Source organism: Gobio gobio (genome assembly GCF_949357685.1).
Source record: "Gobio gobio genome assembly, chromosome: 12".
Taxonomy (NCBI): domain Eukaryota; kingdom Metazoa; phylum Chordata; class Actinopteri; order Cypriniformes; family Gobionidae; genus Gobio; species Gobio gobio.
Window position 1 is genome coordinate 55820157 of NC_137105.1, and position 27810 is coordinate 55847966.

Sequence of the window (27810 nt, forward strand, 5' to 3'; positions counted from 1 at the left end):
CCATGGGAAATCCTCCTAAATTCAGTAAAGCAGTGACCTCTGACCCCAGCTGTGTGTCTCTGAAGAGTGACATATCCATGGGTAATCCTCCTAAATTCAGTGAAGCCGTGACCTCTGACCCCAGCTGTGTGTCTATGAAGAGTGACATATCCATGGGTAATCCTCCTAAATTCAGTGAAGCCGTGACCTCTGACCCCAGCTGTGTGTCTCTGAAGAGTGACATATCCATGGGTAATCCTCCTAAATTCAGTGAAGCCGTGACCTCTGACCCCAGCTGTGTGTCTCTGAAGAGTGACATATCCATGGGTAATCCTCCTAAATTCAGTGAAGCAGTGACCTCTGACCCCAGGTGAGTGTAAACTTGTAGTCAGTGATATAAAGGGAATATTCAGGCATTATTCACTCCTGTTATCCTGTTATTCTCACTGTTGTTTTAATGCCGGATGACCTTCTTTCTTTTTCTGGCCACTAAAGGTGAAATGTAAAGATGCTGATGCTCCTCCATATAATGACAGTGAATAGTGACCAGCTTCAAGATTTACACAAAAATGCAAAAGTATCTCAGAATGCTGATCTCTGAGGTGAATATCTCTGTGGAGTTCTGGTGTTTATGGACTGTCATCTGACAGCCGTTCTGGAGATCTTCACCTCAGAGAAGAAAGAACTCACACTTTAAGGCTTTTAGACGTGTGTTTGTGTCTTAATTCATCTTGATTTCTCAAAATGATGAGCTTGTGTGCTTTTCCTGCCTCACAGCAGACCAACAGACAAGGTCAGGATTTTAGATAAATAATATACACTCACCTAAAGAATTATTAGGAACACCTGTTTAATTTCTCATTAATGCAATTATCTAATCAACCAATCAAATGGCAGTTGCTTCAATGCATTTAGGGGTGTGGTCCTGGTCAAGTCAATCTCCTGAACTCCACACTGAATGTCGGAATGGGAAAGAAAGGGGATTTAAGACATTTTGAGCGTGGCATGGTTGTTGGTGCCAGACGGGCCGGTCTGAGTATTTCACAATCTGCTCAGTTACTGGGATTTTCCCGCGCAACCATTTCTAGGGTTTACAAAGAATGGTGTGAAAAGGGAAAAACATCCAGTATGCGGCAGTACTGTGGAGAAAATGCCTTGTTGATGCTAGAGGTCAGAGGAGAATGGGCCGACTGATTCAAGCTGATAGACGAGCAACTTTGACTGAAATAAGCACTCGTTACAACCGAGGTCTGCAGCAAAGCATTTGTGAAGCCACAACACACACAACCTTGAGGCGGATGGGCTACAACAGCAGAAGACCCCACCGGGTACCACTCATCTCCACTACAAATAGGAGAAAGAGGCGACAATTTGCACCAGCTCACTAAAATTGGACAGTTGAAGACTGGAGAAATGTTGCCTGGTCTGATGAGTCTGGATTTCTGTTGAGACATTCAGATGGTAGAGTCAGAATTTGGCGTAAACAGAATGAGAACATGGATCCATCATGCCTTGTTCCCACTGTGCAGGCTGGTGGTGGTGGTGTAATGGTGTGGGGGATGTTTTCTTGAAACACTTTAGACCCCTTAGTGCCAATTGGGCATCGTTTAAATGCCACGGCCTACCTGAGCATTGTTTCTGACCATGTCCATCCCTTTATGAGCACCATGTCCCCATCCTCTGATGGCTACTTCCAGCAGGATAATGCACCGTCACAAAGCTCCAATCATTTCAAACTGGTTTCTTGAACATGACAATGAGTTCACTGGACTAAAATGGCCCCCACAGTCACCAGATCTCAACCCAATAGAGCATCTTTGGGATGTGGTGGAACAGGAGCTTCGTGGCCTGAAAAAGAAAGAAGATCATAAGCCATTAGAACAACATCAGGTTGAGTAAATAATGACTGGATTCTCATGTTTGGGTGAATTTAACGGGTCCCTTTATCCCTTTAACTGCTATAGTGTAACTTAGAGACGACATTTAATATGAGACTCAGAAACACACTGAACACACAGAGAGATGAGTTCGGTTTTTATTTCTGATTTCACCTCAAATCTGGACACACATTCAGTGATGAACTTTGACCCCAATGTCCAGATATAAGACACTTATTGTCTGACAGAGTCTCTGGTGTCAGATTGAGGATGAGGTTTGGGTTTCTTCATCATCTCTTAAAGCTCTTAGTGAGTTTGTTCCTGGTCTCTGTCACCTTGAGCTGCTCGCTGGAGGATTGAAAGACACGCTTTTCCTTTTCTTTGTGTTTTTCTACTTCTCTGTTTTCTGTGAAGCTGCTCTGGATCAATGTGCATTGTGAAAAGTGTTCAACTGAAACTGACATGAATGCATTAATTACACACAAAATACAAGATTGACATATATTTTGATTTAATATATAATTTAAGTTTATATTTTATTTACATGTTTAAATTATTTATTTTACATAATTTTTAACCTGTTCTTTGTTGTTTGTTTGATCAGAGTGGATAGAGATGATCCGACTGGAGATTCTCCTCAACCAATGAATGATGAGCTCCAGAGAGTCAAAGACCGACACAAAACCAGCATGAAGAACAAGTATGAGAGATTATTTGAGGGACTGAAACTCCAGGAGAATGAAGCCCTCCTGAACAGGATCTACACACAGCTCTACATCATAGAGGGAGAGAGAGGAGGAGTGAATGAAGAACATGAGGTTTTACAGATGGAGAAAACAGCCAGAACACAACACTCACAAGACACTCCAATCTACTGCAATGACATCTTTACAGCCTCACCTGAACCAGGACGTGAGGAGAAAGAGCAGATCAAGACTGTTCTTACTAAAGGCATCGCTGGAATCGGAAAAACCGTCTCTGTGCAGAAGTTCATTCTGGACTGGGCCGAGGGAAGAGCCAATCAGGATGTAGATTTCATGTTTGTGCTTCCATTTCGAGAGCTGAACTTGATCCGAGATCATCAGTACAGTCTTCACAGACTTCTGCTGGACTTTCATCCTGAACTTCAAGATCTGGACTCAATGATTTATGAGGAGTGTAAAGTTGTGTTCATCTTTGATGGTCTGGATGAAAGCAGAATCACACTGAGGTTTTCAGACGCTCAGGAAGTTTCTGGTGTGACTGAGACTTCATCAGTGGCTTCAGCACTGAAAAAAAAGGTGTGTTGGATTTAATCATGTACATCGGTTACACATGAATCAAATTAAACAAACATAATTTGTTCACATAATTTCAACATCACGGAATGAAGTATTTTTTAAGTAACCCAATTGAGTAATCTCAAAATGATTTTAATATGGCTCCCTAACAACAGTGGGACTTGAGACCCTGCCTCTTTAATCAAATCACGAAACAGAGAAAACAAAGTTTATTTTATTTTTGTATATTTCTGTTGTAAATTGACTGATTTATTTATAGGAAGAGAAACACAATTTTGTTGCATAGATCTCAAATAATATGATTATGTAAATTAGACAATATGTGTTTTCCTGTTTTTCAGTTCATGTCAAAGATCATGAAAAGAAAACTGCTCAGAACGACTTCATCAGTGGATGTGTTGATGTCAAAGGAAGTTTCTGGTGTGACTGAGACTTCATCAGTGGATGTGTTGATGTCAAAGGAAGTTTCTGGTGTGACTGAGACTTCATCAGTGGATGTGTTGATGTCAAAGCTCATGAAAGGAGAGATGCTTCCCTCGGCTCTCATCTGGATCACCTCCAGACCAGCAGCAGCCAATCAGATCCCCTCCAAATACATCAACCGTCTGACAGAGATTCAGGGATTCAATGAGCCTCAGAAGGAGGAATATTTCAGGAAGAGAATCAGTGACGAGCATCAAGCCAGCAGAATCATCTCACACATCAGAAGAGCAAGAAGCCTCCACATCATGTGCCACATACCCGTCTTCTGCTGGATCTCATCCACTGTGCTTCAGAAGCTTCTGGAAGAAGATCTGAGGGCAGAAATCCCTCAAACTCTGACTGAAATGTACATCCACTTCCTGCTGATTCAGATCAACATGAGGAATCAGAAGTATGAAGAGAGAGATCCAGAGAAACTCCTGCCGTCCAACAGAGAAGTGATTGTGAAACTTGCTGAAGTGGCTTTCAAACAGCTGATGAAGGGCAATGTGATGTTCTATGAGGAGGACCTGAGAGAGAGCGGCATAGACGTCACTGACGCCGCAGTGCATTCTGGGATCTGCACTGAGATCTTTAAGGAGGAATCTGTGATTCATCAGAGGAAAGTCTACAGCTTCATTCATCTGAGCGTCCAGGAGTTTCTCGCTGCTTTCTATCTGTTTTACTCTCATGTGATCAAGAACAAGAAACCACTGCAGGAATTCAGATTTTACTGGCCTGATAAAGACTCTCTGTATGATCTACTAACATCAGCAGTAGATAAAGCCCTCAGGAGTGAGAATGGACGGCTGGATCTGTTCCTGCGGTTCCTGCTGGGCGTCTCTCTGGAGTCCAATCAGAGACTCTTACAGGATCTACTGACACACACACAGAGAAAAGCTCAGAGGACATCAGGAGAATCACACAGTACATTCAACAGAGGATCAGAGGTGGACATGGACTCTCAGCTCAACTCTCAGCTGATCAGTCCATCAATCTGTTCCTCTGTCTGCTGGAAGTGAAAGATCAGACTCTGTCCAGAGAGATTCAGGAGTTTGTGAAATCAGACAAACACTCAGAGAAGAAACTCTCTCCGTCTCACTGCTCAACAATCGCCTACATGCTTCAGATCTCAGAGGAGCCGCTGGATGAGCTGAACCTCAGGAAATACAACACATCAGCTGAGGGCAGAAGAAGACTGATACCAGCTGTGAGCAACTGCACAAAAGCTCTGTGAGTGTTCATTATTCTCTAATGAAGAATCATGTTTAATAATGAATCAGCACCATTTGCTAAATTAGAGGTTTTCTCCTGAATAACAAGCTCAGAGTCTTAAAGGGCTCATGACGTGCCTTCTCATTATTTTAATGTGGAAATGAAGCAGTCAGTCAAGTTAACATTATTTAGGAAATGGATTTACACTCTAATCAAAACTTATATGACAAGCACGATAAATGTAACCATTAAAAAGAAAAAAATATGTTTTTTTTTTTAGAGCTTTTGTAGCAAAGGCGCCGCCATCTTGCAGAACTATAACCTGTGACGTCACGGGGTTGGTTGATGCTGTTGGTAGGGGTGGGCGATATAGCCTCAATTATATCTCCATATTTCAAGAATATTTGCCATAATGATATTTATGACGATATAGAAAAACATATATATGGAACAAAGTGTTATTGGTGATTGCAGCAGCAATTATTAGTGCAAACACACACACACACACACACACACACACTGTCACTCTCACACACACTCTCACACACGTACACACACACACTCTCTCTCACACACACACACTCACACACATACACAGACACACATATACACACTCTCTCTCTCTCTCTCACACACACACACACACACACCACTCTCTCTCTCTCACACACACACACTCACACACACAACACAAACACACTCACACACACACACAACACACACACACACTCACACACGCAACACACACTCTCACACACGTACACACACACACACTCTCTCTCACACACACACACACACACACACACACACACACACACACACACACACACACACACACACACACACACACACACACACACACTCACACACACATATCACAAACACTCTCTCTCACACTCACACACACACACACTCACACATAGCACAAACACTCTCTCTCACACTCACACACACAACACAACACTCACATACACAGACACACATATACACACACACTCTCTCTCTCTCACACACACACACACACACACACACACACACACACACACACACACACACACACACACACACACACACACCTCACTCTCTCTCTCTCTCACATACACACACACACACACACACACACAACACAAACACACTCACACACACACACACACACACACAACACACACACACACTCACACACTCACACACGCAACACACACTCTCACACACGTACACACACACTCTCTCTCACACACACACACTCACACATATCACAAACACTCTCTCTCACACTCACACACACAACACTCACATACACAGACACACATATACACACACACTCTCTCTCTCACACACACACACACACACACACACCTCACTCTCTCTCTCTCTCTCACACACACACACACACACCACTCTCTCTCACACACACACACTCACACACAACACAAACACACTCACACACGCAACACACACTCACACTCGCATGCACACACTCACACTCACACACTCACACTCACACACAGAGTACACACTCACACATGTTGGGTTTTCATGTTTTATGGGGACTTTCCATAGGCGTAATGGTTTTTATACCGTACATACTGTATATTCTATCCCCCTACACTGCCCCTGCCCCTAAACCTACCCATCACACACACACACACACACACACACACACACACACTACATCACAGGAGACATTCTGCATTTTTACATTTTCAAAAAACATCACTTAGTCTGATTTATAAGATGTTTTCCTCATGGGGACCTAAAAATGTCCACACACACACTCTCTCTCTCTCACACACACTCACACTCACACAGTGTGCACACACAGACACACACTCTCTCTCTCACACACATTCACACTCACACAGTGTGCACACACAGACACACACACAGACACACTCTCTCTCTCACACACATTCACACTCACACAGTGTGCACACACAGACACACACACACACACACACACACACTCTCTTACACTCACACACACTCACGCAGAGTGCCCACACACACACACACACACACACTCCTTCCTTCCTTCCTTCCGAAGCAAAAGCTTGTTATTTACCCACCCCTTATACAACCATTCAAAATTCCATTATATATTTTTCTATATATACTATATCTTCATAGCACAATAAACAAAAAACAAAATGTTTTGATTTTTGCAAAATAAAGAAAACAAACATGATGCGCGATCTGCAGCCTCTCTCTCAAAGACATTCATTCAGATAGTCTTCAGAAAAGGACCTCTAGCTTAGTGAATACTTGTCTCACAAACATGAGACATATGTCTAAAGAAACACTGAAATGTAAGGTTTTAAACAATGTAAACCAAATTGAAAACAAATATGCTGTGTTTATGTAATCTGTGAAAAGAGATTGATGTCAGTCACCCGCGAGCCACTTCATTATCCACTAATGTGACCACGCCCACACAGAGTGCGCTCTTTCAGATTCAAAACTGATGATCCCCACATCAACGCCCACATCAACTCATACAAACACATCTAGTGAAGCGCTGTAACGTTACTTCAGCTACATCGTTTTGAGACACGTTTGAGCAGTAATTCTGGATTATTCTCCTCATGAAAAGCTATTCATTTCTAAGAGCAACTGACTGTAAGGCAGGTAAGTTATGTAAGTTTTTGTTGCCCCTGGCTTGGCGTGCTCAGTTGGGGACACTACATTTTTTCTAAATTTTTCAACTAAATATCCAAATAAATCTAATTATTAAACTAAATTAACCATATAAACTAAATTACTGATCTAAAGCCCACACTGTCACTGTATGATAATTGAAATGAACTGATGACATCACCGTTTTCTCCAGAATGGCTATACGGCTGAATAAAATTGTTGCATTATTTTCCTGTTTAATACTGTAAAGCTGCTTTGAAACAATCTGCATTGTTAAAAGTGCTATATAAATAAGGTTGACTTGAATATTATATTGTTGTTTGAATATTATAGCCTAATGGTATTTTTTTTATTTAAAGGGGTGGTAAAACACATTCTTTTGAAGGCTTGATTGTGTTTGTGGGGTGCACTGTAACATGTGTTCATGCTTCGTTTTAAAAAAATTGCATTATTTTTCATATATTTGACCTTTATTCTACACTGCTCTGTTCCTCCTTGTAAAACGGTCTGATGCTTTCCGGGTTGTATGAAGCCAGTCCCTCAAAAATACGCAATGGGCTCAGATTGGTTAGCTGGCCCAGTGTGTTCTGATTCGCTAACCGCCTAGTGCACGTTTGTCGGAAACGCCACGCCCCTTACCTTTACCGGTAGACTGTGCTTTGGTCAGTATTAGGAACAATGGCGTCAATAAAACCATACCAATCTGAGCCCGAATCAGACCCAGAACATTTTAGTGAAGATGATCGAGCAGAACCTGTTCAGTCCTCAAGAGTAAAGACAGCGGATCTATAGTGATCACTACTGAATGGCACTTTTGTATTTTTAGAACGATTATAGCCAAATATCTGTCGCAAGAACTAACCCAAAACGAACACTAAACACTGGCTTTACTAGTAGCCAAATCAAACACAGAACCATGTTTAGCATGCCTGTAGATAAACAATACATAAAAGCTCTAATCAAAGAATCATTTAAACTAATGCCAAGTTCGCTGTTGAGATTTTAACGTTAGTGTTTGTAACGTTAGGTGTTCGTCAGATAACGTTAAGTATGAATGAGCATTTAACAGACTGGTTTGCAGAACAGCGTTGTCATCTGTTTACTTCCTTGCTACAACATACAGTTAACCTATTACAGGAAAACACATCTACGAAAAATAAATCAGACTTACAGGTTGTGGCCCGTAAACAGCTTCTGTTTGTAAATCCAGCTTTCAGGACAAGCCAAGGTGCAAATCTGGCATTGAACTCGCGAAGTTTGTGGATGTTTTCCTCCGTGAAATGTGCAGCGGGAGGCGCGCCCTTCGTGCATTCACACTGAACCGCTCATGAATTGCAACGGACGAATATTGTCCATTATGTCATATTTTCCAGTCTTCTCCTCCGACCCCTGTCTGTCTCGTGCTTTATGATGGGCAGCATATATCTGAGACCTGTTCCCCTCTGTCTCAAACACATGCATATAACATGCTGTGTGTTAAACGCCCATCCCCAGACCTGCAATCCGGATGAAAATAACAGCGTTTCGTCGGCATTGCAGCAACACCACTCCTGCCTGTAGCCTACCACTATACCACAACAACAGCGATACAAAATGGCCTCACCCCCCCTTATTTAATATTCACGGAGGAGGGGTTTATGTAAATATTGAGGCTGGTGATGTCACCAACCCTGGAAGAATGTGTGTAGTCGCCTACTGGCCGTTTGCTGTAGTCCTTAGAAATGGATTTCTTTAAAAGCAAATATATCTCTTTGCTTTAAACTTTGAACGTTGTAACTTTGCAGATGTTGTTTATGCTCAAGCAGCAACATTACACGCTAGCTAAAGTTAGAATTGTGAAATTGTGGTTTACCACCCCTTTAATATCAAAGTTTGTCAGAAATGATTCTGGAGTTTTGTTTTGTAGAAAGGGAATTGCTTTCTTTAAAGTGAATTTCGTTTTGTATAAATTGTATCTTAATTTTAATTATTTATTATTAAATTTTTTTAGCATGAGATTACTTTTAAAAACATAAAAAATAGTACAAAAAAATTGGAAAAATGCTTTTCTTAGTAATTTTTGTCTTGTTTCTAGTCTAAATATTTAAACATTCTTAAATCAAGATGCATTTACTAGATAAGTACAATTTTCAACTAAATAAGAAGAGCATTTTTTAAGTGTAGTCAAATCTTTTGATCATTTAAAATATAATAGGCCTTTGTTGACTACATTCTAAATAATTTATTCTGGAGTTTTGTTTTGTAGAAAGTGAATTGCTTTCTTTAAAGTGAATTTTGTTCAGAATAATTTGTATCTTAATTTGAATTATTTATTATTATTTTTTTTTTAGTATGAGACTACTTTCAAAAACAAAATAGTACAAAAATGTTTTAAAAAAATGCTCTTCTTAGTCATTTTTGTCTTGTTTCTAGTCTAAATATTTAAACATTCTTAAATCAAGATGCATTTACTAGATAAGGACAATTTCAACTAAATAAGAAGAGCATCTTTTTGCTCTCTCAGTCAGAAGCTCATTTATTATTCAGCTCATTATGTGGGCTATTATGTTCTTTTGTCATCTCAGGTGAGATTCCAGCATTATTCATTAGCTATCACGCCTCCTCGCATACAGGCTTTGTGAATAAAAACTGTCTTACAAATTGTAAATTAATATATTGTTTTATGTGAATGAGTAGGCTCAATGATTCTCACATCAGTTTGAAGCAAAAACTCTAGTCAATAACAGCCATTGGTCAAAAGTCTTGTGAACACATATCTATTGTGTGTTTTGAGGCCTTAATTTTAAAACATTTTTTAGGGATTTTTAATAAAACCTTGCATAAACATTTTTCTCTCAAAAAATACAAGCATGTACATACATGTTGCTCCCATATTATGGTAGCCCAGTTTGTGCTGAAAAAAGTGTAATTACACTTTGCCATTAATGTGTTTATAAGCAACTGAAAAAAGCACAAATGTAAGAGCATGTCAAAACTTCTAAAGGGCCCCAAAACAGCTCAGACTCCTAGGGGTTAAACTAAAGAGACATTTGAGGTTTGTATGAAAGACCTCTGCGCTTTTGTCGAGTTTAATGTTTCATATATGTAATATAAATGGCAATGCTTATTTATCAAATTGTTGTCATTCACGGTTTACTGCTACACCAAAAATCTAGTGCTGTTGCCTTGTGTTGACACCATAGACAAGCTGCAGGCCATTTGAAGTTCATCCCCGGGCCGGACTTTGGACACACTTGTCATACTATAACTCGTAAAACATTCAAATGTCCAGACAGTCTTGCTGTTTTTTTTTTTGACACATTCATGATCATTACTTTTGCTGGTGTTCTGTGACAAGCTTTATGCATGCACTTGAGTGCTTAATTTATATTTATATTTTAAGGCTCATTATTATGGTTTAGTATTTCTTTATAATACAGAACAATGACGAAAATAATGAAAAATAATGACGAACGAACAACAAGGAAGAACAAAAAATGAACATACAGTACACATAGTATATACAAGCAAGAGATTGTTGTTAGTCACCAGTTTTACTAGTTACCAATGTTACGACAAAACAACATTGGCGTCCATTTTCAGGCCTTCCCATTTGGGTTTCTCCAGTGCTGGAAATAGCTCTTTCCTGATCATAACCCTTCTTTTTCCGGTGATATTCCTCTGACCTTTTGTCTTTTGTAATGTCTCTCATCCATCTCTCTTTCTACAGTCTTTCTTTGATTCTCCCTCTTGCTCACTCTCTCTCCTCCACCATCATGAGTGGACACACCCCCTACTGCTGATTGGCTCACTGTCTCTCCTCCACCATCATGAGTGGACATGCCCCCTGCTGATAATTGGCTACAAGTGTGTTATGGTGCTTGGTCCGATCCACTTTCAACAGTGTTTCTCAAAAATCACTTACTGCAACTTTAATGAACATGAATGATAAAAATGATTGAATTTCCATGCTCAGTAGTTCATCATTCATCTTTCATCCAGGCTAGAATGTTAAAATATTTTGTTCCAGGTTCCTGAGTACAGACAACTGGCAACTTCCTTTACACTCATTGTTATTTCATTATTGTTTTAATGTTATATTATTTCATCTTTTCTAGTCTTGCTGGCTGTAATCTCACTGATCATTGCTGTGAGAGTTTGTCATCAGCTCTTCAATCCTCAAACTGTGTCCTGAGAGAGCTGGACCTGAGTAACAATGACCTGCAGGATTCAGGTGTGAAGCTTCTCTTTGATCGACTGAAGAGTCCAAACTGTCATCTGCAGATACTGAGGTATTTAAGAACATATAAAATATAATTTACAGTCAGCCGGTCATAATGTTGGTGTGTGTTTGTAGATGATCTGACTGTTGATGTGTGTGTTCTGCTCTCTTTCAGTCTTGCTGGCTGTAATCTCACTGATCATTGCTGTGAGAGTTTGTCATCAGCTCTTCAATCCTCAAACTGTGTCCTGAGAGAGCTGGACCTGACTAACAATGACCTGCAGGATTCAGGCGTGAAGCTGCTCTCTGATGGGTTGAAGAGTCCAAACTGTCATCTGCAGATACTGAGGTATTTAAGAACATATAAAATATAATTTACAGTCTGCCGGTCATAATGTTGGTGTCTGTTTGTAGATGATCTGACTGTTGATGTGTGTTTTCTGCTCTCTTTCAGTCATTCTTTTTGACATGATAATCATAATTGAATTGAGCCATGAGACCAGTGCAGATTCACACACCTATTAAGCACACATACACTGGGGGTGTGCAATATTGAAAAAAATAATACCTCAATATTTTCTGGGTTTTTGTTGATGAACTATAATTGTATGATATTTTACTGAGTGTGTGTTTTTTGGTCTGGTATCTTGTCTGGTTTAGAACTGTCATGGAGAGCTGACTCCCAAAGATGTTCATGTTCTTCATATTCTGTGCATTGGTCTATCGCAGCAGTGACAGAAATAATCTTTTCCATTAAGTGACAATATTTGACCCCTTAAATAAATTTCCAGAGGCATTTATACCTTTACAGCGTTTCTAACCTTATTAGAAGTGTGCATCTTGTATGACAATTTTTTTTAATTTAATCAATAAATTCAAGTAGAATAAGAAGATGGAGCATATCATGTATAGATAATTTAATAAAATGATTTATATAAATAATAATAAATCAAAACACTGTGTTAAAGGTTGTGTTATTTGTTGCAAAACTCAGTTCCATATTCCACTCAGTTATAAACTTTAAATATATAAATTAATGCTGGCAATCAATAAAAAAAAACTGATTAATCAATCACACATTTTTCAGAGGTTAATCAAAATTAAAAACATTAAGGCCTGGTTTCACAGACAGGGTTTAGATTAAGTCAGGATTAGGCATTAGTTCAATTAGGGCATGTAGGACAAGTAGCTTTTATAAACGTGCCTTAGATAAAAACATTACTGATGTGCGTCTTGAGACAAAACTATGGCACTGACATATTTTAAGATATGCTTTCAGTTAAAACAGCTCAAACATGCATTTTAGTCAGGGACTAAATTAAGCGTCGTCTGTGAAACTGGGGTAAAGATTTTAATATATTTTATAATGTAATAGTTTTACAATTAATCTCTGAATTAATGTAGAAACAACATAAAGGCAGTATATTTAAATACTTAGTATATTTAATGGCATCTTTTTATGAATGAAGGCCATTATCACTGATACTAATACTGCAACTGATGTCTCGGTGAAAATTGACTTTTTGTTTCACTTTTAAAAATTATAGCCATTCAACATTACACTGTGATTGAAAGCTATCAATTTTAACATTTATTAGGCTTAAAAAATGTAACCGCTTTTTATTTAACCCTCTTGGGTACTTTGTGTCAAAAATGACCAAAAAAATTGGGGACAGGTTTTGAAAAGTGGTCGTAAAACAAACAAACAACTTGACAAAAATAGTATTTGAGAATCTGTTATTATATATTAAAATCAACAACCTGAAAAAAATGGGCAAATATGTGTGAAAATCACTAGAATTCACAAACCTTTCTACAGAGAGCTGTAAATCCACTATAGTGATAAAAATGTGCTATTGCGTGATAAAAATGCTCAATGTGTCCACCGGATGGCACCAATCTCATTTAAAAAATTGCTTTCATGAGGCCTAGGCTTGACTCTAAAATGAAATACAGCTTTAATAATTAAAAAAAAAAGTGTATATATAAATTTTTTATTATATTCAATGGGAAAAAATTGGTCATAATTATTGCATAAATATTCATTATAAATCATAAAATTATCTCAAAACACCAAAAAAGAAAAGAAAAAATATTATTGAACAAAAATATATTTCATTGATTTTACTCAAAACATTTTTTATCTTAATCCCGCCCTCCGGGTCATTTTTTACCTGAAAGTCCTGAGTGTGACCCATAAATGAAGTACCCCAGAGGGTTAAGTGAATTTAAAACAATCTTCACATTAACCCATAATTAATGTCATATTTACCTGTGCCCTTCCTACCTGTCTAACAGATAAATATATACAAATTGAATAAAGTTATCAAAGAGACTGCACTGCATAAATTATACATTAAATAAAGATTAATCCTTATTAAAGCTACAATTTTCTTTGTTACCTTTGTTCTTTGACTAATATTAATGACAGACAGATTTAGTGGCGGATTTGACACGTATCCCATTTTCTCACAACTCTTTACGTTCATTGAAGACTTTAACTCATTTACAGTTTTTTACAATCGCAATGACGATTTCTTTCAATACTTTTAACACATTTCCTAAACTCTTAATGCACTAACACACCTACATCACGCAATTGCCAAAACGAGTAATTTCATGCTCCAAATCACACATTGTAAACTAAACGCCAAAACTAATTTTCAAAATACAATAATTCACTAACACACTATACCTACCAAAACCCTAACACACGTTCCCTTCAGGAACATTTAGTCAATCACAGCACAATGTTATAAAAACACTAACACTAGATGGAATTACAGAAACTCCATTATTTTATGTGTCAGGTCTGCCCTTATACAACAGACATTATATTTTATTGATCATAGATTGTGTGTCTTTTGAAGACTCCACATTTTTGTTTTGTTGGGTTTAGTAAATGCATGCATTTTGTTTCTTTTGCTGCAGAAATTCAATACAAAAAATGAATGACCCATCTCAGAGTAGCTTGCAAAATGCCTGTTCTTCATTTAGGAGCTTTCCTCTGCCCCCTGAGGGAGCTGTTGAATTCTTAGATGGACAAAATACAGTTAGGGACCAGAGGCATACAGTCACTGTAATACATGGTAAAATTATTTACACTTTGCAGTAGGAGAAGCCCTTATACAATGTCCTACCTGTTGGTTTCTTGAAAAATCTGAATAATGGATGCCACTGTGTCCTGGCTGAGTTTTGGCTGTACTCGTTCACCAGCCTCTCTGTATGATAGCCTGTGGTTTATGACATGGTCAATGATAGTAGCTCTTATTTCATCAGTTACCCTAAATCTACCTTGCCCTTGTCCAGGCATTCCTCTCCCTTGCCCTTGTCCCACTCCTCTCCCTTGTCCTGGTACTCGTCTTCCTCTCCCTCATGCAGGCCTTTTTCTGACTTTCTTCGTGTTGCTCTATATTGTTCCTTTTTCACACAAGAGCAGCCCAAATAGCAAAAGTTATGCATTTTAAAGCAAAAACACACTAGTGTAAACGAAGCCACAGACGGTACATTCACAGAAAGCACATTCTCTTTGTCTTGTTGTGGCTTTAAGGACAGAAAATGCAGATGCGTTACCTATTTTTAACGCGTCAAACTAAAAGATGTTCAGAAAAACAGCATTCTTGATCGTGTGATAACTCAATTCATAGGCTTATGTTATAAATATAAAAAAACAGGAACTCATTGAATGGATATTTTTTATCATTTTGATGACATTTCTGCCCCAATATAATGAGACCTCAAGAGAGCTCAAAACTCTTCAGATCACAGAACTTAGTGGAAAATTTATAGAAAAGTATCATTCTCTGTAAAGACACGAGGTGTGAACATGTGAGAATTCAAAATCATTATCTTTATAAATGTGAGCTCTTTTTGGCTAAAAGCCTTAATGGAGCTGTTTACTGTAGCCATGTGATCACAAATAAATGTGAGGAGACGCAATTCAATATGTGTGTCCTTGTTTCACATTATTAATGTGAAACAATAATAAATTTGATTATGTCCTCAAAGCTCGCAGTCAGACCAATGGTCCGGCCATGCCTCTAACCCACACTCACACACATACACTCACACAAAAATTCACGTACACATGCACTCACAAACACATTCGCAGACGCACAGTAAATTAATCAAAGCACGTTTAAAACCTCAGCCAATGAAATATCACAGTTAAACACAGAAACTTCTTCATTCACAGAAATGGAAATGTGAATTTCTGGAGGACTGCATGTATTATTACATTTATTTTTTTAAGTGTGTTTATTGAATTACTACTGATATATTTAATTGAGTAGCATTATTGCTGATGTTTGAAAATCCAGTGTGTTTTAATTTGTTAATAAGACAAATATGAAAATGTTTTTGGTGAGACGTATAAAGAGAACTAAATAGATGACAAGGCTGTTTTGATCCATATGTAGGTTGTCTGGCTGTATGGTGACAGAGGACGGCTGTGATTTTGTGTCTTCAGCTCTGAGTTCAAACCCCTCACACCTGAGAGAGCTGGATCTGAGCTACAATCACCCAGGAGATTCAGGAGTCAAGCTACTCTATGACAAACTGGAGGATCTGAAATGCTCACTACAGATACTCAAGTGTGTCAAACACTGATACTGACATAATGAACGCATGTGTGCATGATGTATATTTACATTAATGTGTGTTTGTGTGTTTATAGTGTTGATCATGGAGGAGAGATCAGGATCACAGCAGGACCACGAAAGTGTATGTCTACAAACAAACACACACACACACACACACACACACACACACACACACACACACACACACACACACACACACAAACACACACATGTTGGATTTTTGTATCTTCGTGGGGACTTACTTCTATTGTTATTATACTGATGTAACATATTTTCTGTCCCCTAAGCCCATACCCCTAAACCTACCCTTCACTAGGGCTGTATACCTTGGAGAACCTGGCGATACGATACATACCTCGATACACAGGTCACGATTCGATATGTACCTCGATACAGAGCTGTCTCGATACGATTTGATACAATGTGATACGATTCAATAAAAATACATGGGCCAGAGCCAATTAGTTAATGCTGAACACATTTACTCAATTTATTGAAGACAAAAGTGCATTATAACAAAGTGCATTTTGCTTAAATATTTGCAACTTTAAGTGCTCTGATTAATTGTACACAAATTGTATTAATCTGGAAATGACCACAAATCAACATTTAACTTTCCAAGGGTACAGTCTGAGCTCACACAAGCACAAAATCTTCTTCTTATTATTCTTCTTATTAAATCTTCTTATAATTTTTTTTTGTGACACCATGTACTGCCATAACATATTTCACTATGAAATCACTTAAATGCTACATCTTGCTTTAACATTTGGCACAACAACAAATCTAATCTACCTCATAACAGGATGGATTTTTAAAATCTTAAGGCTAAACCAGGTTTGTCCTCAAAAAGGCAGGTTGAACAAAAATCACTGCAGTAACAAAACAATAACCTGAGGATACTCTTGGTAATGCTAGCTTTATCCTATGACTTAAGATTTTTGTTCAAAAACAGAAGTTGGTCAACATGCTTTGAGCTTAGTACACTTCTCTGTGCGGTTACAATATCGCCTGCCGTAGAGAAAACGCACTCGGAGGAGACACTAGTCCCTGGAATGCACAGGTACACTTTGGCAAGGCGTGACATTAGTGGATATTCATTCTGGTGCTCTTTCCACCAACTGAGTGGACTTCCCTCAGCAAGAGACAAGAGACTTCCGCTCCGCTGCGACGCTCATATTTGCATCGTTGTCAGTCACAATAGCTGGGTCTTTGGATACGAGGTCCCACTCCTCCAGCGCCGCTTTCAGTAACTCTGCAATGTTTGACCCCGTATGGCTCTTGTGCATGGCTCGCGTTTGTAAAACGTGCAACATCAGTTCCCACTCCTCGTTAACGTAATGGCAAGTGATTGTAACAAAAGCTTCCGTGGCTCGCGATGTCCACCCATCACAAGTCAGTGCCACTCATGGGGCAGAACTCAGGGCTGACTTAACATTGTCTTTGACTTTGTCATACATCCTCGGTACTGCTTTGTCGGTCATGTAGCTGCGGGTAGGGATCACATAACGGGGATCTAACGCGTTGATCATAAAGCGAAAGCCTGTGTTCTCGACAACACTGTCGGGACATAAACCTTTGCAAATATAATGCACCTGAAGCTTGGATGTTGTGTTGTCCAAAGTAGTTTGCGTGGGGTCCCATGTTTTTTTGGGCTGCGGCGAAGCTAGCTTGTCTGCATGGTGTCTTTGCAGGTGGGCGCGCAGGTTAGTTGTTTTACCGGTGTAGCGTATAGAAGCCTGGCAATGCTTGCAGATTGCATTTGTTTTATCGATCCCTTGGTTTCCTTCCTTTGCTTTAAAACCAAAATGTGTCCAAACATCTGCCTTTAGGGACAACGGCGCTTCTAAAATCTTCTACATTTTCCATGACTTTTTTGAAAATCGCGGGTGCCGCTGCGCCCCCTAAAGCCTGGGCGGAGTATCGATACTAAGAGCTAGAATGTCGATACTGTATCTTTTTTTATTATATCTGTATGTATCTAAGAATCGATATTTCGCAATTTTTACAATTTTTTTACAATTTTAAATAAGCATAATTTATTAATTTTTCTCATTTGAACCACTGGCTGGTCCCCACAATGATCTCTGGTTTTACTACCAAATGTCCTCACAATGGAGCCCAGCTAACAAAATGACCCCATTTTCAAAACGTTGTGGGAACTTTGATTTGAAATGTTTCTTTAATGTTAAAATGTCTGGTTTTCTTGTTATTAATTGAATGTTGTTTAAATATTACAGTACCATCAGTACAACATGCAAGAATGAGAAGACTTTTAAAAGAAAGTTAAGGTTATACTTCCACACAATTAAGAATCATGTAATTGCACATTTTTTAAATAGTTTTCTATTGGCTGTGAGCATGTTGTGCTCTTTATGCGCCCTGGGCACCTTGCGTTTTAAAGGGGTGATGAATTGAGAAATCAACTTCAAACCTCAACTTGTGATCCGACTTGTGGAGCTAAACGGATCGCGCTACAGAGCAATAAACATGCCTGTTTTAGCTCACGTACGTAAGACATTGCACTAGGGATGGGCGATATGGCCTAAAATCCATTTTGCGATATACATTGCAGCCTCTTGCAATAATGATATATATCGCGATATATAAATTATAATAGACCCATTTCAGAACAGGTTACATAGACCCTAAGGAAAGCCAAACCATAAGGAAACATATTTCAAACAAAGTTTCTTACCTGCAGCCCAGGGATGGAAATTAGCACCCGCCACCAGCCAAATGCGGGTGATTTTGTGTTGTGGCGGGTAGATTCGCTTCACCTACCGGCCACCGTGGCGGGTAAATAAAAATAGCATAGCCGACTGTTTCAGCTGGACGGCGGACACTTTTAGAGGAGTCACACCTTCAAAAAGAAATGTGCCGTTACAAATCAAATTCACAATATGCAGTAGAGAAATTAATTTGCGCGTGGTTGCGTTAAGCGGCTTTATTGCCATAGCGGCGGAGTCTCGAGAACATGCGCTGGAAACGTGCGCGGTTTTTTAAAGACATATCGAGCTCGCGTCGCATCCACCGTTTGAACGCAAGAGGATCTCCAGATATAGAGCTGAATAGAAAAAAAGGTATCAATGGGTCTGTCCAGTAACTCGTGATGAACCTCAGGCCAACTGCACACTTTATGAGAAGCATTTCAGTTGCTCAGACTGACTGACTTAAAGCAGCAGCAGTGACACAGAGAGAGACCGGATAGCTGGACCGAATGGCTTCAGCCAAGTGCAAGCAAAACTCACGTAGGCAGGCTATCTGACGTTTCACATGGGGTTTATTATCAGCGCCATTCCCATGCACTAATGGGGTAACGTTCGTTTGCAACACTTCACTGACAACAGCGTTATTGAATGGAAAAATAAACGATAAAGAGCAACAGAAATATATAAAGCATACATGCAGCTCACAGCTCGTGCTCCATCTAAGGACTGCCCACTCAGCGAGTGAGTAAAATAAGTGCCTTCCCCCTTAAAGGAGCAGCACCGAATTGTACTTGTTACAAGGTATAGGTCTATTGTTCTTTTAAATGGATAATATATTTATATAATATTCCATACATTATCAGAGCTTGGCAGACAGAATTATTATATATTTTTAGACAGGTTAATTAATAGATTATAGCCTAATTAATGTTATTATTAATGTATAATTTTAATCATACATAATAAATAATCCTGACATATAAAGTTTGCCCTTTATTAAAATAATATTTAGATAAAAATTGGACAAATAATTACATAATAACAGTCAAAATTTAAGTAAATTAATACAAAATGTAACAATTTTGAATTTCAGAATTGTCAAAAAAGTGATTAGTGGTTCAGAATGACTGCTTAAAGGGACAGTTCACCCAAAAATGAAAATTCTGTCATCATTTACTCTCCCTCAAGTTGTTCCAAACATGTACACATTTCTTTATGTTGAACACATTGGAAGATTCATTCCTACTATGGAAGTCATTGGTGCCCCCAAAGCAGCCTGGGTACAAACTTTCAGCAAAATATCTTCTTTTGTGTTCAGCAGAACAAAGAAACTCATACAGGTTTGGAACATCATGAGGGAGAGTAAATGATGACAGAATGTTTTAGGTTTGGGTGAACTATCCCTTTAAAGTGCACCAAATAGGCTTTAGAAATAAATTAAATAATCAAATGTAAAATAATATAAAAATGTTACATTGTCGTGAATGGGTGTCCCTTATTTTGCCACACTGAAGGTGGCAACCCTAGTATGTCGTCAACACGCTTCAGAAGATGCCAAAACTAATAGTTTCATTGTTGGGACTAAAAACCTAAAACTGGAAGCCATAAAAGACCACGAATCATCCAAATGCCACATCCATTAATCTGCCCTACTCATTTAATGAAATTAATATCAGTTCATGGTTTTGTGTGTATAAGAGAGAAAGAGAAAATGCCAGTATTTCATTGAGACTTGAGATTAAATAAACTGCTGAAGTATTGTAGAGCTTGTAGTATTAATTTTCACATGCAGTTACACATTGTCGGTTAAAAACAAGAAATGGCTGGTAAAAACATTGAGTGGCTGGTAGATTTTGAAATCCACCAGCCACAGTGGCCGGTGGACAAAAAATGTAATTTCCATCCCTGCTGCAGCCTAATGTAACGTATTTGGTTTTAAACATTTTGTTCCCTTAATGAAATTAAAACTGGTGTCTTGTTAATAAAGGATCGGATACTGTAAATTAGGGAATAGGTGTAACATGAATCCACTGGAGAGGCAAGTTTACGAACCCAAGTGCAGTTTATTCCAAAATCAAAATTCAAAACATAAAAGAAGACTTGACTTGGCAATACAAAAACAGACTAGACTAGACTTGACTTGGCTTTACAACAGAAACTCACCATCAGTGGTTACACGATCAATATCAGATAAAGACACATGGCAAACATGAGGGCTTAACCCTCTCGAGTCGAAGGTCGCGCCGGTGCGATCAGCTCTTTTTTTCTTATCAGTGCCAAAGAGACTCAAATAACTCGTCGTTTTTATCATTCAGGCAAGTGTTATACATCATTATAATCTGTTAAGTTTAAATTTGTTGTGTACAGTCACAATAAAAACAAAATGTTTTGCTTTTTGCATAATAAAGAAAACAAACATGATGCGCGATCTGCAGCCTCTCTCTCAAAGACATTCATTCAGATGAGTCTTCAGAAAAGGACCTCTAGCTTAGTGAATACTTGTCTCACAAACATGAGACATATGTCTAAAGAAACGTTGAAATGTCAGGTTTTAAACAATGTAAACCAAATCGAAAACAAATATGCTGTGTTTATGTAATCTGGTTGAAAAGTGATAGATGTCAGTCTTTCGCGAGCCAGTTCATTATCCGCTAATGCAACCACGCCCACGGAACACGCGCTTCATTGAGATTCAAATACTGAGATGCCCACACATCAACTCAAATAAACACATCAAGTACTGCTATAGCCTACTTCAGTTACATCGTTTTGACACGCGTTGCGAAGAAAAGCTCATGAAGAAACCTAATGAAAAGCTGTTCATTTCTTAAAGCAAGGGCTGATTGTAAGGTAGGCTTTATTCTGTTAAGTTTATTCTGTTAGCATCTGTGAATATTAAACGCACAAAGACCGTTTAAATATGAATCCTGCTGCATGTCATACATGCAAGACTGTTTAGAAAAGATTTATTTGGCCTGTTTTGGACAGATTATAATGTGTTTATTGTAAAAGAGCCTAGTGTCACAGCAATAAAGCTTTTATTCACAAATGTCTGCTCAGATGCTATAAATATAGTACCAGTCAAACGTATTTTTCTACACATTGATATTTAAATATTATAGCCTAATGTTATTTTTTTTATTTAATATCAATGTTTGTTTTATCGAGTTAATATCGAGTTTTATTTTGTAGAAAGGGTTTTTTTTTGTAGATAGTGAATTGCTTTCTTTAAAGTGAATTTCGTTTTGTATAAATTGTATCTTCATTTTAATTATTTATTATTTAATTTTTTACCATGAGACTACTTTCAAAAACAAAAAATAAAATGGCACAAAAAATGTAGAAAAAATGCTCTTAGTAATTTTTGTCTTGTGATTCTCACATCAGTTTGAAGCAAAAACTCAATGCAAATACACCCTGGAGTCAAAAGTCTTGTGAACACATATCTATCGTGTGTTTTGAGGCCTTAATTTAAAAAAAAAAAAAATCTTCGTTTTTTCAAAAATCATGCATAAACATTTTTCTCTCAAAAATACAAGCATGTACATACATGTTGCTTCGATATTATGGTAGCCCAGTTTGTGCTGAATACAGTGTATTTACACTTCTGCCATTAATATGTTTATAAGCAACTGAAAAAAAACACAAATGTCAGAGTATGTCAACTTCTAAAGGGCCCCAAAACAGCTCATACTCCTAGGGTTTAAATACACAGAGACTAGTGACAAGACAAGGGACACCTGTGAACAATGATCAGACATGAACCAATGACAGAACATGACAAGATCACATGAGGGCATGGGAATCACATGACAAAAATTAAATAATGTGACGAGATCTTGTGCAATATTGTCATGACAGAGTGTGAGGGTGAAGTTTAGTTTTGCTTTTTATAGAAATAAAAACATTATTTAATTCTTGGGTTGCCATTGTCCAATCGCATGAATGGAGAGGCGGGTCTTCGGTTGTGGTGATGGAAGTTTACAGTTGCTTTTGAACGTCCGGAGACGGCAATGATTGAGGAGAAACTTGTGGTGGCTATCGTGGGTTACCCGGAGCTGTATGACTTCACAAACCGCAACTACCACAGTGCAAAACCAGATTCTAGAGCACTCGTGCTATGATCCTCGATTAGACTGACAGGACAGCTGATTCGGTGGTTACCTAGCAACATAAAGAAACCACAGCGCACTGCTCTTTTCTAAATTATAAAAGTTAACCAAAAAGGCAGTGCGATGCGCCTCGCGCTTTCAAACCTGAAGAACACGTTCTGTCTGATCGGGACCTTAGTCATAAATATGGTGGATGGGCAGAAGATCATGTGACTGAAACAGATGAATAGCACTATACAATAACCACAATAACCACAAAAACAATATAAATAACTAAGAGGAATTTATTACATTTTACAATTTAATAATAACATCTACATTTTGCATTTATTTAAAGCGAGTTAAAAACGAAGCACCAAAAGCAATCGGTCACACACTCAACAATATTCATAGTGTACAATGGCAGGTTTATTAGAAAGCTAGACTAGGAATCGAGAGCAGAGGTGAAACACAAAGTTGTGTTTATTAATGTTGTGGGATAGTTCACACACAAAATACAATTCTGTCCTCATTTACTCATCATGTCATTGCAAACCCATAAGACTTTTGTTCATCTTTAAAACATAAATGAATATATTTTTAATTAAATATTATTAATTATATTTCTGTGCCTCCATTGACAGTCCAGGTCCAACCAAGAATATGGTAAACAGAAACTCAAATGTGCCTGCATGATGAGCAAGAACCAATGAGGTTTGCTCTGCTGTGTCATGTGAGCATGTTTGAGCTTCTGTTTACCATATTTAAATCACTCTATGCATTTCAGTTAAGGGTCGAGTGTGTGAGTCTCACACTGAATGAGAGTTGACAGCCCTGCTATAACAATATAAACATAAAACACATTAAGACTTGGTAATAGTCAAAGATCGTTCAGACTGTGTTCCTTCACGAGGCGCTTGTGCAACTAAATCTGCAACCTAAACAAGTTGTGTCGCTGTCAATGGAGGGACAGAGAGCTCTCAGATTTCATCAAGAAGATCTTAATTTGTGTTCTGAAGATGAATGAAGGTCTTACGGGTTTGAAACGACATGAGGGCGAGTGAATGATGACAGAGCTGTAATGTGTGTGTGAACTCACCCTTTAAGTGCTTGTGAGAGAGATGTGTGTTCAGCTGATGGTCTCAGCTCATTCCCTCAGAGAGGAGCAGAGAGGGCGAATGCTGCACCTGTAAAGTGAACACACTGCCTCAAGTTATCACTTCACTGTTATTAGAAGATGAGCATGAGATATCTTTAGTTTGGCTACAGACTGAACTCGACTCATATAAGCCACAAGACAACAAGAAAATATCACAATTATTCTGAATAAACCAAGGCTCAATGGAGTATTCAAACTTCTTTTTGGAGTAAAGGCTCACACAGAATATTTCCTTTAACTGGTGATGGTGATTTATGAATATGTCTCATATCAGACCGTGGTGTATAAACATCACTTGCCTCTCAGGGAAGGTTCATGAACTCCTGTGAGTTCTTATGTGTGGATCATGAAGAGAGCATCTTCTCTTTTGAAGAAGTCATTAGGATTCATTCATTAATATAAAGTTCTGACAGAGCTACTAGTGATGGGCAGTTTTATTTCCACTGCTAGTTATCAATAATGCATCATCAATCTACATCTAAGAGGAATGAGATTGTTTCTAATAACCCAATCATAATGTGTGGCATTGCGTTTGAGCTGAAGCTGAAGAATGAACACTGGGAAACTGAGTAAACCCAACCCAACGCTTCAAATATGAGATTAATCAACATATTACATGTAGGGGTGACCCAGAATAGTTGAAGATTTGATAGGAAGAGCCTGATTCCACTACCAATCTCACAGTTGAATCTCCGCAGAGGTGTTATGAAACGAGGATCATGCCCTTTTGGCTGTATGGGGTGCTCAATAGCCCCACACAGTCTTTACTGGTAAATGATCATCTTTGACCGTTGAGCCACGTCTCGCAGCTTCAACACTCGAGACCCAGCCTTCTTCTCCATTCATCAGCGCTGCGGCTCTGCAGTTTGATACTATTATACCCGTCTTGTGTTTTTAAGAGCAAACACGCGTTCTGTTTGATCATTCCTTATGCCTTTCACAAGACGTCATATGTTGTCAAATTGAACAGATAGTGAAACTAAAGCACTTCTTCTCATGCGGGCAAATGAAGAGTGGCGCAGCGTTTAAAGAATTGACCGTTAAATATTCGGCCGTACAGCCGCTCCGGAGAAAACGGTGATGTCATCAGCTCATTTCAATTATCATACAGTGACAATGGGCAGATCAGTCATTTAGTGGAACATTTAGTGTCCCCAACTGAAGCCGAGTGTGTGAGTCTCGCACTGAATGGCCCTCATTTATCAAAAGTGCGTACACCAAATTTCCAGCGTACACCCAAAACCACAGTGACTTTGAGATTTATCAATATGGCCGTTGGCGTACGGCACGCTCAAATCCTACGCCAGCTCAGGAGGTGGTGTACGCACGTTTTGAGTTTGTGCGAAAATGCGCGGAAAAACAATTTCTAACACCACAAAACGCACTGACAAAGATATGCTATATTTACATTTACATTTTACATTTATGCATTTGGCAGACGCTTTTATCCAAAGCGACTTACATTGCATTCAAGGTATACATTTTACATTTTGTCAATTTTTTGACATGTATATGACCCACTGTATTATGACCCCTATATTATGACCCACTGTAAAACAACAACAACAACAACTAAAGCCCCATTCGCACGGGATAAGTAGGCTATTATCCGGGGACCTGATAATTTAGAAAGTGATTTAGAAATTACTCCCCCACGTCTGAATTTTGCTTGGCACATTCGCACGAGATAAGCTGTGATTTTACTCGAATTTACTGACTTATCTCCCGGATATGATGTAAAGACTTGAAAATGTTTTTTCGTTATAGATATAGCTGTATGAAATTATAAACAGTCGTATCGATATCATTTTGATTGTTTTATAGTAATAAAAATAATTTTGTTCAGTTAGAGAACAGACGCAATTAAAAAAATCTCATTCTAAAGTGAAAGTAATCCGCGCGGCCGCACGGGAATTCATAACAGTGCACATATGCAGCCTAGCTCCATTCTTCGTGAAAGATAAAGATAGAAATGCGCACAGGACACAAAAACCTTGAAAAAATTATATACGATCCGCCTAATCCCGGCCAAATCACAGAGATGCCGATTCGCACGGGACTATATTATCACAGGACCTCGGTGTTTGGCGAAATATGGAAGGTCATTTGCGGGGGAATATTTACATTACATATTACAGACATGGCCGATTCGCAAGGGATTAAGATCACAGACATTCTCTGCAATTATTACAAATCACCAGAGGTCCCCACAATAGACTGGGACTGAAAATAATTCAGACTGACAAAAGAATAAAAATGACATTCTTCTTCTTTTAAATAATAATAAAATAAATAATAATAATAACGACATTCTTCTTCTAAATAACAATAAGCGTCATTAATAATACAAATCGTAATAATAAGAAGAATCTTACAAATTGTCATGCACTTATTAATGTGAATGAATGGTACTCCACATCACATCATCATCACTATTGTACACCCCAATACATGTGACGTGATACGAAATTAAATGCTAATTATTTCAAAACACGTGCTGTAAAATAATGAATTGTGAGGTAATTTCTCATCCAAACAGCTTTAAACTGGATTTCCACCGGACACCTTTTTGTGGGCGCCTTTAATCCCACTCTTTAAACTCCCAAATAAAACAATTTTGTTTTTTGCCACTTCCCTGGTGATGGTCTCGATCTCCACGTCAGAGAAGTTTTGCTTCTTTGCCGTCTTTCGTGTGTCCATGGTGTAAAATGAGGGCGTGGGGGAGGCGGAGACTTGAATATATAGGGGCGTGTTATTCTAATGACGATCGTTTTCAGCCGCTGCATTTATCAAGGGCAGGTTTTGCGTACGCCTGGATTTCAGAGATGCGCACAGCTTCATAAATCAGGCGGTGAGAGGAGTGTAAGCATAATCTTACGCCAACATATACGTCTGTTTCTACACAAGATTGATAAATGAGGGCCAATGAGAGTCGCCAGCCCTGCTATAATAATATAAACATAAAACACACATTAAGACTTGGTAATAGTCAAAGATCTGCCCGATTACACACAAACATGGCTTTTGAATGTGTAGTTCTGAATAAACCGCATTTGAAATATTCCAGACATATACATCCATTTTAGATCCATGTTAATATTAAAAGAAATATTAAATAAATAAAATATAAAATGCAAAAAGTGTTTTTATAATGATGTTTTTATATTTACTCTGTTTATGTTTTTATGTATAATGTTCTTTTAATAGCGTTAATAAACCCAACCCTAAGCCTTTAATATATTATTCACTTTCTAAGTTTTGAGAAAGATTTTAATATTTCCACAACATGAACACACATGACATCATGTAAATGGTCAGGAATTGTTATTGTGGGAATATTATTTTAATATATTGCAGAACTTTAGTGATTTATTCATCATAAAAATGTTATAAGAACGTTTTATGATGACATGAAAACATCAAATATTAGAGTTTTTCAATCTCTAGGACTCATTTGTCAATCCTCTGGTCACTTTATCTGAACTCTTCAGTGATCACATCAGTCTATGAGGATAAACTGAGGATCATTTATCATTGACACAAAATACATTCAGTGACGACATCTTTCACTTCACATGAGTTCATCTCTCTCACACACAC

The 27810-nt window shown here is 38.3% G+C and overlaps 1 protein-coding gene and 1 pseudogene across 2 annotated transcripts in view; both read left to right on the forward strand.

Moving 5' to 3' along the window:
* Positions 1–2467: 2467 nt before the first annotated feature.
* On the forward strand, positions 2468–4835 carry LOC307135160 (NLR family CARD domain-containing protein 3-like; annotated as a pseudogene). Its single transcript has 2 exons — positions 2468–3092; positions 3602–4835. The product of its transcript is annotated as an NLR family CARD domain-containing protein 3-like (transcript).
* Positions 4836–4973: 138 nt separating this feature from the next.
* Positions 4974–27810, forward strand: part of LOC307134797 (uncharacterized protein) — a gene marked incomplete at both ends in the record, with an annotated part of 40457 nt that continues 17620 nt past the window's right edge. Inside the window, 5 exons of the mRNA XM_079830794.1 lie at positions 4974–4981; positions 11545–11718; positions 11824–11997; positions 16067–16240; positions 16324–16370. Of these exons, the coding sequence (XP_079686920.1) occupies positions 4974–4981; positions 11545–11718; positions 11824–11997; positions 16067–16240; positions 16324–16370 (577 nt within the window). The remainder of the gene's footprint in view (positions 4982–11544; positions 11719–11823; positions 11998–16066; positions 16241–16323; positions 16371–27810) is intronic.